Raw genomic sequence first — 13,359 nt, forward strand, 5'->3', positions numbered from 1 at the left:
ATTTACACTGAAAACTTACAAAAGACAGTGTTTAACCTGCCATTTTAGTGCTGAGTTTCTCAGCCTCCTGAAGTCCAGCAAACCTGATCACATCACTGCTTAATCTCTTTTCTAGGTTGTTTATGACTATGCTGAACAGCAAAAGTCCCAGAAGTTTTGTTTGTTTGTTTGTTTGTTTTTTTCATTTTTCCTCCATTCTGAAGAAAGATTGTTTTATCCTTCATTCTTTCAACCAAAGTTTAATGAGACTTAGTTGAAAAATTTAGTTTAATTTTTTTCTCTACTCTTTTATTTCTTGATCTGGAACTGTGTCTTCTGATTTAGTGTTTGGATCTTCTCTTGGATCTGTGTGTACCTTTTACTGATACCTTCCTGTAAACATCAAACACTATCAATTCCACATTCTGCAAACCTGCAAGTATTTTGTTAGCGCCAATTTGTTCTTTACACCACTCTTAATCTATCAATGATATAAACAGCTGCACTAGGATGGTTTCAGTATGGCTTACATCTTCTACTCTTTCTCCCCATAAATTTCCAATGTTTGTTTTTCATAGGGATCCACCTGATTTTGCTGTTGCTGTTGTTGTTAGTATGCTAGTGCTTCATCAGTGCCCAGATGTCTCCAATGTGCCCTCTGAGCAACAAGCAATTGTATTTCCAAGCACGTTCTCCTCTAACTCCCTTTCCTGAGACCTTTTCATCTTCTCTCTTTCTGCTGAAGTAAAAATATTTTAGGTTTCTGTTTGGACACGGTCCATGACATTCCTGTAAGAGATGTTCACTCACAAGACCTTTTTTCTTTTAGTATCACATCCTTTTTCCCTACACTGTGTGCTTTAGGTAGGTCATCAACAGCTTGTATTGTGGTCAGCTAACAAGAGTTATGCCTCATCAATAAACCTTTATTTTTATCAGGTATTTTGCCACAGGTAGTTAAATAGCAATTCTTGATGGCTTATGGTTTGAGGCTAAAACACTACGCTTCATAGCATTTAATTACTTTATTTGCTGTATTCTAAATTGCTTGATCTATTGTGATTCTTCCAAAAAGGCTTAGAGATCCAGTCTAAATTGGTGGAGGGCTAGCTGGCAAGTGCATAATTTACACATAGTTCGCCTTGCAATATGGATAAGTCCAAGGATGGATAATGCGAATGAAATTCAGATGTAGTCATCAGTGTTTTTCTAGGTACCCATATTAATTTCAGTATAATGTCCCCCATATCAGTATCAGAAATTCAAACTGCTGCTAGTTTCCAATAACCATCAGCTGTTACATGAGGCACACTGTCAAATAGATACACCATTTGTAAGATGCAGTCCTTTATAAATACACACTGAAATGCAATTGGCAAAAGTGATCAAAAATGATGAGGTAGTTAAATGCCTCTTCCACACAGGCAAAATGCTCAAAAATTCAGTAGCAACACATAAATAAGAAAAGCTCTAATAAAACTGGTATTCTGGCAACCAAATTTCATTTTGGAAAAGCTACCATACAAATAAAGTCAACTTAGATTTTGCCTCCTGATGGTATCAGTCACGACCTGAATGCTCTAACTATATGTTTTGCTTCCACTTGTTGACAGCTTTTTGCTATTCTCAACTCTGTTCACAAACAGCAGCAAGTTCCAAACGTGGGTTACGATCATTATTATTCTTGGATAAGAAAAGACTTATTATCTTATGAAAACTTACTATAATGCCTTCATAATAGCATGTTTATCCAAGTACTGAAGTCATGATACAGTTTTTAGTCAATTCTTACATAAGTAAAACTCAGGTTTATTTAATCAGGAACAATTTTGATTTGCTATAGGTTTCAAAGTACAGTATGTTGTCTGTATCATTTTTACTGAGATTTTTACTCATTAAAATTGTACTAAGAGAATTTTTTTCTTAAAAACTGTAAAACAGTAAAAGTGACCTTGCAAATATATAAAGAAAGCAGACGATAAAATCAGTAAGCAAAAAGAAAGAGCTATCAAGGCAAATAAAGGCTATGAAATGTTGCAATGTTTTATACCATTAGTTGTACTCACTTTTCCCTCATCTCTTGGGCTGTCACTTAAATGTACAACTGGCCCAGGGTGAGTCTTTGTGGATCTGCAAGACAAAAATAAATTCAGATCTGTGAATGTTTTTTGTATGAAAAGCTAGATGCTTACCTTAATTTCTAGGTGTGTTAACGTGTACCTCCAATGATTTAAAAGTCATTCTAAAAAGCCCAACAAGGGAAGATAACTATCTGAAAGTTATCCATATCTTTTCATGTTCTCCTCTATTTCCTTTTTGCTGTTATAGGCAAAGATTCTCTTTTGTTGATGAATCCTTTCTTCTATTTTTTTAAATCTCAGTATTCCTCCTATTACAGTGGTTTTTTTTCTCTAATTTCTAAGGCTTTTTTGCCTTTTCTGTTGTTGACTCCCTCTTTCTGCCCTCCCTCCTCACTTGCCCAATTTCAAGGCTAATCTGCCAAGGATTTGCAAAGTCTTCACTGGATTAATTTCAATTACTGATAACAAGCCTCACCAAGTTCCAATCTCATCAATGACAGGGCTTCAGTAATCTCACCTACACTGCTATATCAGGTAGATTCATAGCATTACTGCAGTGGGGTTTCAGAAATGGAGCATCTTGCCTTTGTCTATTCTGTAAAGCCTTATGACATCTTCAGACCAACTAATACAGTTACACCCACAATGCACGTTCAGTGAGGCTCCTCAGCCATAAGACTCATCCCATAAGTCTTTATAAGCCTCTGTAAAGATTACTTATTGTTCTTGCTGTCCCCTCTCTTTTTGTAACATGTACCAACAATGTAGTATGCAACTTAGTACAGGGATTGCTGCTTAAGTCATTGTTGTCCAGCACCTGACAGCAAATGCAAATCATAGGAAACTGAATGGACAGATGAAGATTTTTAAACTGTCATCTTTTCTGACCAGACCTTTAGGCCCTGGCAGTCATACAGAGCAAGAAGACAAGCACCAGTCCACAAAACTTTGAATGCCTGCACAGAACAGGACCTTTCTTCCATCTAGGTTCTGGGGTCAGAGCACATGTCCTTTGGAGTTCAGCTTAGGATCTAGACTTGCATGGCTGGTCTTGGTTCACCAAAGGTCAAGAAAGAAAAGAAATATGGCAGAGATTGACAGGGCCCATAAAGCTAAGAATTTATCTGGAAGCCATACCTAAAACTACCTAGGCCCCAAGCTGAAAAACAATCTGCAAGAGAATTAAAGAAACAAGCCAAAACAAGGTTCTCCAGCCAAACTACTCAAGGGATTTTCCCAAATTAACAGTGTTCCTCTTCCTTTGGCTCAAATACTGCACTATAGCAAAACCGGTCTCTTTGTTCTACCAGGTCAGACTCCAAATCAAGATTGAGAGGGGTATGCAAAAATTCCCAGGCAACTGAAACATTAAAATACTGTGGAGTAATCCATATCTCCATAGACTCCTCCTTCCCTAAACATTATGCTCCAACACTCTTGAAAGCATGCACACTTTCCTCTGGCCTCTATTTTTTGCCTGTAGAATGTTTTAAATATTTCAGCTATTTGGTCATGCACCAAAGCTGGGCCAAAGCAGGGTGGCAAAGCCCTTGTCTGATATTTACCTCTGAGCTAAAGACAATGAAAAATTACTCCAGACATCCTTAGACCTTCCAAACTAAGTTTATTCCAGGCCAAAGAGATAGAAAACTTCAAGTCACCTAAAGGCCAGACAACCTTCCAAGACTATATGCCACCCCTTCACATATATTTTAACATTACTGCTAGCTGCATACACAAAGCTAGTGGCAATGTGGCAAGCCCCTTCCTTGGCGAACCTTCCCCATGAGATGATCCCATGCCACCATCTTCAGCTTTGGCAGATCATGTTTCCACAGATACCTGCAGCATGTTACTTTTCTACATGAGGTCTCGGTGAGCAAGGCTTCTGCAAGAGCATTTTGCAACACATCCCAGCACAGAAGTGAGATCAGCAGGAAAGCAGTGGACAGCCAGTTTATACAGTAATATTATATACAGACTGTCATTAATGTGCCAGCAGCAAGTACCCATTTGGCTTGAGACATGGCACGCAACAATTTTTGCAGAGATGCAGTTAGCGGGAAATCTGGCTGTCATTCCTATCCAAGACAACTGCCCAGAGGGGACACCTCTGGCTGAGCTTCTGTTTCTGAGTACTGTACTGGAATAAAAAAATAATTTCCACAACACCAGACCTTGGAGCAGGCAGGGTAGGTAAGCAGTGATGGGGAACTGAGGGGTGAGATGAGGATATTTGCCAGCAGTGCTTAGACCCACATACGTCTTGTACATCTGTCCTCAGGGAGTGAATATGACATCTTGGGTCCTTCTAGGCTGCTTTGAACTTTGTTTCTGACATAGGTTCACCTATCTGAACTGGTCAGAGTAAGTTGATGGAAAGAACTAGGTCTGTTTGGGGTAGATGCTGCCTATGCCGTAACAGGCAAAGGAGGAAGGATAAGAATAAGAGGAAAAATTGTGAAGAGAAGAGGGAGCATAAGAAATTTTACTTTTTAGACAGATAAGAACACTGACAGATGACAGAACAGGGAGCAGAGCCAAGCAAACATCAGGCATGACTAAGCTGGCAACAGATGAAATGGTGGAAGGAGCACACGCAGGCTGACAATGCATCCTGGTTTTGGCCAGTTATCCCAGCCCCTCTGAACCAACCAGTATGCAGGCTGGGTTGCTTGGCCATACCAGTATTGGTATTTGACTAGGAATAGTGGCAAAATCGGGGCAAATGGAGGGAGAAAGAGCATACTGTCTTTCTAAGCTAAAGGTTGATCCTATCTAGGGTGCTCTTTGTACCTACCAATTTTAAAAGTCCAGAACAATTTAAATAAATCTGCGCAACCATCGTTTTCTTTTAAGATATGTATGTCATTGCTTACCAAAGAATGTATCCATTTGTCTTTGGGTAGAAGCAAACTCTTATATGAGCTGTAGTCGCTCTACATTACGTCTAACTTTAGGCTAATTATACTTTCATTGTCACACAAACTAGTTGTTCCTCTGCAAATTATATAAAACTATCTTTTACTACCAGTCTTATTTTTATCTTACATTCTTGCAGGGTGTAGCCTCAGATTTCCATGCTAAGACCTCAACTAAAAGGGATAACCTTCACTAATACAATACGTTTTCCTACATCCTCCATTTCTCTGTCTTGAATCTGTTGTAAATGATAGTTGGAGGATCCTGGGAGATTTGCATCCTGAAACACTGTAATAAGATTTCTTTTTGCTTTTCAGGATATTAGGCACTTTTTGTTCCTTTTAGGAGTATTATCTTTTTATTATTAGGTTCCTAGCTATTTCTTTAGTTTTGTTAAGAGCTTCATATACATTATCAGCAAAGTTGACGCAACCACAGCAGTCTGTGCACTAAATGTATGAGATTTTATTTTTCCTCATTCTCTTTCCTCTATATTTGATATAAGTGTTCTTTTAATATTTATATTATCTTATTCCTCAGTATTTTAATAGTTTAGTTGTTTTGTGTTATAACTGACTTGGTCAGGCTTCTTACATTTTCTTCCAATTTTACTATTTTAGTCTGTCAGGTATGTCACTCTACCAAAAGACTCAATGAACCATTGTTTTGCTTTCACACGCACACCACCAGTCTTTGGTTCCATTCTTGTTAGCTCTTTTATGTCAAATATTGGATGTAGGTGTCAAGGTCTTGGCAGTGGGGAGATACAGGGGGGTCTCTGTGAGGAGAGGACGGGTCTGCCCCAGGCTGGGCACAGCCGGTTCCAGCAGGCTCCAACCAACCCATGGCAGGGCACAGCTGAGCCCCTCAGCCAAGGTGGTGGCACCTCAGGGAAAACAAATTTAAGAAAGGGCACAAAATGCTGCACAGGCAGTGAGGAAAAACGTGTGAGAAACAGCCCTGTGAACATCAAGGTCAGCAAAGGAGGTGGGGAGGAGGTGCTCCAAGCACCAAAGCAGAGATTTTCCTGCTGCTAGTGGAGAGGACCATGCCAGAGCTGATATTTCCCCTTCAGCCTGTGGAAGACCCCACGCTGGAGCAGCTAGATATGTCCTGAAGGAACTGCAGCCTGTGGAGAGCCGGCACTGGAGCAGGTTTATCCTGAAGGAGTGCAGCCTGTGGAAGGACCTGTGCTGGAGCAGAGGAAAAGTGTGAGGAGGAAGGAGAGGAGCTGTAATGGAACAACCACAACCATCATTCCCTGTCCCCCTGCACTGCTCAGGGGGGAGGAGGGGGAGGAGGTAGACGAGTTAGGTATGAAGGAGTGAAGTTGAGCCTCGGAAAAATGGGTTGTGGGGAAGGTGTTTTAGTTTTTGTCTTTGTTTCTCACCGTTCTACTGTATTTTAACTGGTAATAAATGACATCATTAATTTTCTCCAAGTCCAGTCTGTTTTGCTAATTGACAGTAATTGGTAAGTTATTTCCCTGTTTTTATCTTGACCCATGAGCTTTTCCATCTTATTTTCTTTCCCTGTCCTGTTGAGGAGGGGGAGTGAGAGAGCAGCTGGGTGAGGGTCTCACAACCAGCCAGGGTCCACCCACCACAAATACCTTGATCACTTAACAGCTGCCAGGTTTGATTATACATAGGTAAGAGGAAACAGAGAGTCTATAAAGTTTGGCAGTCATAACACTAAATCTGTCAGGAAATGAGAAAGGACCTTTTTCAAATAATTGTATATCCTAAAACTCATTTCAGATGTGCCATCGCAGATAAGATCACACACAGAATTTCTGGGGTGATGACAACAGATGTTCCTGAAGCATTTTGGAATTGTAGAGTCTACTCCCTGGCAGTCCTCCTGCACTGCCTTTCCAGGGCTCCAAGAAACATTGGGTTTTTTTATACATATCAAGTAAAGTATTTGCATCAAAACTGATTCCTCTTTGGACTAAACAACAAGGAATACCCATAAGGTGCAGCACAAAGCTTTTGGTTTGGTTTGGGATGGGACATGCACAGTCCCATCTTGGGGTAGATGTTTGAGGGAGGATATACTGATATAAAATAACACCAGTTCAGATGGAGCAGGGAAGAAAACTGTGTGTGAAAGGGTTGTAACTTTCTCCATTCTACATGGTCTTTTGCTTGTTGCTCTGAACCTGCCCTATGGGTGGATACAGAAGGAGAGACATGATAAATCTTCTCTGGCAATACATCTTGCTTGCTTCTCCTAGAGTGATGTTATCTCTTTCCTAGTGCAGGACTGTGGCTAGGAACCCAAAGACAGTCCTTTGCACCACACTAAGAACCGGGAATAGTCTGCCAAAGGCAGATCAGTGCCTTACTTCTTGCATCTTCTTCTTTCCTCAAGGAAAGTATGTATAAATAGAAATAATAGCAATGGTTTTTGGAGCCCCAGAGAAGCATTGCTTGTAAAAGGAGTGCCAGGCATTAGGCTCTACAGTCAATTTCTCCTAAGGGTAGACATCATGACTGCACTACAAGTAGGATTAAATGAAGCAATTATTTAGGTAACTATATTATATCAATAATATTAGTTTACAGAACTCATGAAACACTATCAGAGCTACAGATACAGTAATTACTACTTTTATACAGTAAAATATACTGCATGTGGAAATGTCTACACACAAAAACATTTTGCCTCATGTAGCTTTAGTATATATAAAATGTTTTGTTTCCCCTCATTGCTACTACAGTAGAGTTGTCAAGGAGACTGGAAGGTTGTATGCTGTCATTGTGGAACAACCTACAAAGAAAGAAAAACACTGTTGAATTACATTAAAAGCAAAAGCAGAGATCCAACAGCTCCTGGAAAGGACAAAGAGGTGCTGGAAAACCAACCACATTAGAAGCTGTCGTGAATAAAACACACTACTGTTGATGCCAGATACTTATGTATAGGCATTCCTTCAAGCTGGCTTTAGGAGACCGTGTAAAAAATAACTAGATCCTATCCCTTGAGAAAGGGGAAAATAAGGAAGAATCAGTAGATGAAAATAAGGTATAAGTGAACTATCTGAGCAGAGAATTCTTCATTCCCAAATACTAGCTGCAGTACAGCTGAGAATGACTGAGAAAATAAAAGCTCTGAAAAGACATGAAGAGGATAAAACACAAAGCCAAGTCCATACACAGCAGAAAGAAAAAAAAAAGAAGGTCAAGTCCAAAAAATACCAGCAATGATTTGCAGTAAAAAATTCCTGAAGCAAAAGCTACAAAGCTACCTTCAGCTGAGCAAGAAGAAAGTATGAGCTAATGATACAAAAGATTGCAACATTTTATAGCCTTTGTTGACCTTAAAGCCCACAAAAAGAGACTGCAAAAGAATTGAAAAATGGAACAAAGGGTTCCCATGACAGCTGTACAGAACTAGAAGTTTGTTAAGAAATTAGTGATACTTTGAGCTGTTTTGCACTTCATCAGAAGTTATTCCTGACAGCAGCAGGTATTAATTTATTTGGTCCGTGTTAATTTTGGGAGATGAGAGAGCTGATATGCTGTAATACTTCACTCTTACTCACAAGAATAGGACTGAAATGAAGAAACCATTCACTGTAAAACAGGAGTCTTCAAAAAACTTGTAAGGATGTAAGCTTTTATTTAATTATTTTATTCTAAAATTAGAAAGCTCAAAAAGAAGTCTTCAGCAATGTTATAATTTGGACCCAGGAAAATGTGGAAAATATATAGATGATGTATTCCTCCATTATTCTGGGAAGTTATATGCACTCTAAGAAATGGATTGACTTACATACTGTGTAAGAACTTCAAATACCAAGACAATCTTTAAAGCAGGTAAAAGTAAGGTATGACAAAATAGAATCACAAAATCAAGAGAAAACAATTTTTCTTTTGAAAAAATTAGCCTGCACAATTACAGAAGCACTGTAATGATTTCTGAGAAGAATGAAAATCTGGTGGTAGAAAGTGGTAAAAGGAGTTAGGAGAGGGGGAAAAAAAAAGGAAAACATCTATGTTAGTCATTGTTACAGAGCTGAAGATGACTGAATGTGACAGTGCTGAGAAAAGCATGTGCATAAGCAGATAATTCCATAGTGCCAGTAGTCAGACATCTTCTGCAGTTCTGCTTTCCACACAGGTGCAGCATGCCAGAGATTTTAATTGGTAGAGTCATGGGGAAATTGAAAAGAATGAGTAAGTTAGATACATCATTCACATACTGTGCATCAAAGCTGGGAATTGGAGTAAGTAAGAATCAGTTCAACCTCAAGAAACAACTCTGAGTCTTAGACACAATTTCTAAAATGTCTAGAAGAAGAATGCCATGCAACTTGTATATTCTTTATACTAGGAACTATTTCCATTTGGGTCCAAGCACAGAGGGGGTACCAGTTGCTCCTGGACTGCTACTTCTCCTCCTGCATGCTGCTTTCCTTCACTGCCGTGGAACTGCTGGCTCTGACACACATCTAGGAAATGGGGCTGGGCAAGGAAAAGGCTAAGAAAGGAAAGATCAAGTTATGGCTCTGTCATAACTGAGTTCCAATTTGCCCAATTCTTTGATATACTAAATCCCATAAATGTTGACACGTTTCAGTTATTTATTCATTAGTTAGTGGGGTGTTCACTGGAATCTGCATGCTTGGGAAGGGGGCTTACAATGCAGATTTCTCATTTTTGGAGTTTAGTGGACTCATATTAATAACTTCCTTCCCTTCCCAACACCAGATGTCCTTCAAAATGTATGATCCTGCAGGCTGAGAAAACTAATCTAACTGTAATTGGAGTAAATGGAGACATGCTGGGCTCATTGACTATTTTTCTCTTCCAGACTTGTTTCCAAACATTTTGAAGGAAAAGAGAGAAACTGTTTGCTTATTAGAGAGTAGAAAACCAAACAGTATCATGAGCCTCAAACATCTCTGGCAAAGGACTAGCTCTGCTACATGATAGAGAAATGACAAGTGAAAAAGTTTTGACTTACTTACTCTTCATTTTTAGCTGAAAAGATGCTTCAGTGTGGTCTGAGGTAGTGACAATGCATGAGATGATACAAATGGCTGAGATGAGAATTGCTAGAGAAGATGTTTCTAAAATTCCCCATATTCTAATGTTCTTTCTCAGCTCTGGACAAGGCCAGGTCCACTGAAACTTAGTGCACACGATTTATAAAGCAATTTTTCCTGTAAACTCTAGAATCAGCTATGCCTCAGTACTGAAAATCATCTCAAACAAAAAATTTCATGTTTCCTTTGCATTGTTTGTCTATTTAGGCCTTAATTTTTCACTAATATTAGATATTGTTTAAAAAAGCTGGATGATCTCTGCTGTATGAGAAGACAATAGTGCCTATGATAAAATAGGTATTGCAACCATCTTTTTGACATATATCTCTACTAGACGCTTTTGAACAGCTCATAATGAGAAAACCACTATCAGTCCAAAATATAGTGCAGTCATACATATGTACTATATAAAGTATAGTACAGTCTTTCAGTATATTTTGATACAAAATTGGGCAATAAAATCACAAATGCTCACAAGCTTTCAAGATTAAAAAAAACACCAAAAAACAAACCAAAAGCCAACTTTGTAAGTCAAAGTAGCCATGCAGGAAAAAGTGATAGGATTTCTTGCATCATATGCAAAGTCTAAAAATGTTACATCCAAACCTGTTTCTCCTTCAATTCTTTAAACTACTAAGCCTCTTCACCTCAGTCTTTCTCTGCAACAGAATCATTGTTAGAAAAAGAATTCTTGCAGTCATTTGAGGGGCCACACTGATAGATAATGGTTTTTTTTTTCTGAGGATGAGAGTTATGTTCTCTAGAATGAATTAATCTCAAGAAGTGTGATGAAACTCTTTGTGGGGTTGAAACCTTGGTAAGTCCATGAACAGATTAAAATGAATTGTTGGAATATGTTTTCTATGCTCCGTATTTTTTTCACCTATGCAATACTATTTATTATTTACTGAGCAACATCATCATGACCTTAGAGGGACAAACTCAGTCCATGATTAAAATCTAGAATACAACCTGTAGGTGTTTTCCAAAGGGGGAAATGACAACAGAGGTATTATGACCTCTTCAGGTTACCTTGGCCATAGTGTTTGCATTGTATATGGAGGCCCTCTTCAACCATGTTCCGAAAAACTAAGAGAACTGGAATTTCAGCTGGGTTTTTTTGTTGTTGTTGTACTCTCACAAAATGAGCTGTAATCTGGCTTTATAGTGACTTAGGTGTGTTAATACATAGTTTAACATTCCAAAGTCGAAGCATTTCACGTTTTAAAAAAATTAACCAGTTCAATTTCCTATCAGTTTTCACTGTAAAGCTTTGAAATCTTAATGACAACTGAGTTAAATCCACATTATGAAAATTCACGGAGATTTCATTAGAAGTAGGTACAAGTCGGTGAAAAAAATGAGGAGGGATTCTGAAAGAATGTCATGTTTGTTGGTAGACTTAGTCTGCAACTTTAGAAACCGGATCAGAGTTGCACGAAGAGGGAAGAACTCTCCTTCAGGCTTGTTTGTGCAGATGACATACAAATCTGACACTCAAAATTCTATTTATAAACCCTCCATGTAAACTGAGGACTTGAATATAGCAGCAGAGCAATCATTTTTACTGGGCTTTCCTTGCCAATAAGTTTGACAGAAATATGCTTGCACAGAAGGTAAACCCTCTTCTTCCAAGCTTTACAGAGATTAGTAACATCTTCAAACTAATCCCACACTCTGAAATGATATATCTCAGAATGAAAAACAATGTTATGAGCACTATTACCTCTTACATCGTTCATTGTAAGGCTGAAGCTGTTCCTGAAGTTTGACATATATACATTTTCCTATTTTCTTCAACCTTTGAAAATACCAAACATCAATAGGCCCTGTGAACCTATAAAGCCCTAAACAACCTGGTCTTACTGTGAGCAGGAAGTTGGTCTAGAAAATTCCAGAAGTGCCTTCCAACATGAAGTATTGTATGATTCTATAATACTAAAATGTGAAAATTAGGTGAAGATTGTGTGAAAATAATGTGAAGATTAAAAAATATAATCAAATAAGAACATATCCATGGCCCAACATAAAATTGTTCTCTCAAAAATACGTCTCAGTACAATTCTAAAGGAAAGTCTACTATCATAAGCCCATCCTCATGAAGTACACTTAGAGTTAATAACATTCCCTTTAAAAGCTAATCTAAGTTACATTTTTCCTGCAAGAAAGCAATAGTACTGGAAGAGACATCGTAGTTTGTTATTATCTTATGTCATATTCCAGAGAGAGTTCAAATTACTTTACTGAGAAGTCACCTAGTTTCAACTTCAGCAGTGCTATAGCATCTGTTAAAGGCGGCTGCTGTGGCAAACATCACCATTATCCCCACCAGTCTCTTACTCGAATACAGAGAAATTAATCTGGAGACACATAGGTTCCCCTGTCTACCTGTGTAATACATACAAGGACAACTTCCTCCATTCCATATCAAGAAGTACATGAATGATATTGAATGGAGAGGATACAGCCGCCTTAGACTAGCACACCGCTTACAAGGATCAAGTTATACTTGTAAGACTGATAGAACTGTGAGCAGTAATGAATTAATACCTGCGCTCAACTGTCACCCAAACAGTACATGGCAAACTAGCTTTTTAGAAGAAGAAACTGTTATGGTAACCGTGCAGCATCTCCAAGTCCTTGAGGTGACAAGGCCTATCTGTATTACGTTGTCATTACCTTTCACAACTTATGGAAGAAAAATTTAGGAAAACCTAGGTATACTCCTGCATAGGCAATACAAAGAAGATAGTTAGGAGAGGCTGCTTGTTTACTAAAAGGTTCTAGAGAGGTAGCTTCTTGCACAGCATCTAGCCTATCTCAACAACTCAGTACTGAAGCTTGTTAGTAAGCAGCCCTTATTTCCCACATGCTTTCCATTCATTCTATTCTGTTCTCATGAAAAAGGTCTGTTATGGCCATTAAAAAAAAAAAGATTTATCCAAAAGAGTTTTGAAAGAATTAGGAAGTGAAACTTGGTGGAAGGCTTCCATTTCATAAAATACTTTCAGATTTACTTCCATACAAAATAGAAACATCCTAATGTCTGGAGGAAAGAAAATTGCAAATGCACACAAAATAAAAAATGTGTCGTTCTCAAAACCTCAAAGGCGTTATCTACTCAATATAGTATATATATACATTTTAAAATACAGGAATCAAAAAACCCTCTGTCAACATCACCAAAACAAAATGAGAAAGAGAAAATAATTAAGATGCTTCCCACCTGAAGAACTCATCAAAATGAACATATTAATTCCAGTTTTGATTAAACCACATTTTCCAGCAGTAATTTTTCAGCCAAAATTACTGAGCAGAGCT

At 38.4% G+C, this 13,359-nt stretch overlaps 1 protein-coding gene across 2 annotated transcripts in view; it reads right to left on the reverse strand.

Annotated features, from left to right (window-relative positions):
* STXBP5L (syntaxin binding protein 5L) overlaps positions 1–13,359 on the reverse strand; it is a 206,951-nt gene that overhangs the window by 93,401 nt on the left and 100,191 nt on the right. For both annotated transcript variants that reach the window (XM_072881300.1, XM_072881291.1), the window contains exon 6: positions 2,046–2,109. In XM_072881300.1, the coding sequence (XP_072737401.1) occupies positions 2,046–2,109 (64 nt within the window). The remainder of the gene's footprint in view (positions 1–2,045; positions 2,110–13,359) is intronic.

Source organism: Ciconia boyciana, chromosome 1 (genome assembly GCF_034638445.1).
Source record: "Ciconia boyciana chromosome 1, ASM3463844v1, whole genome shotgun sequence".
NCBI classification, from domain to species: Eukaryota; Metazoa; Chordata; class Aves; order Ciconiiformes; family Ciconiidae; genus Ciconia; species Ciconia boyciana.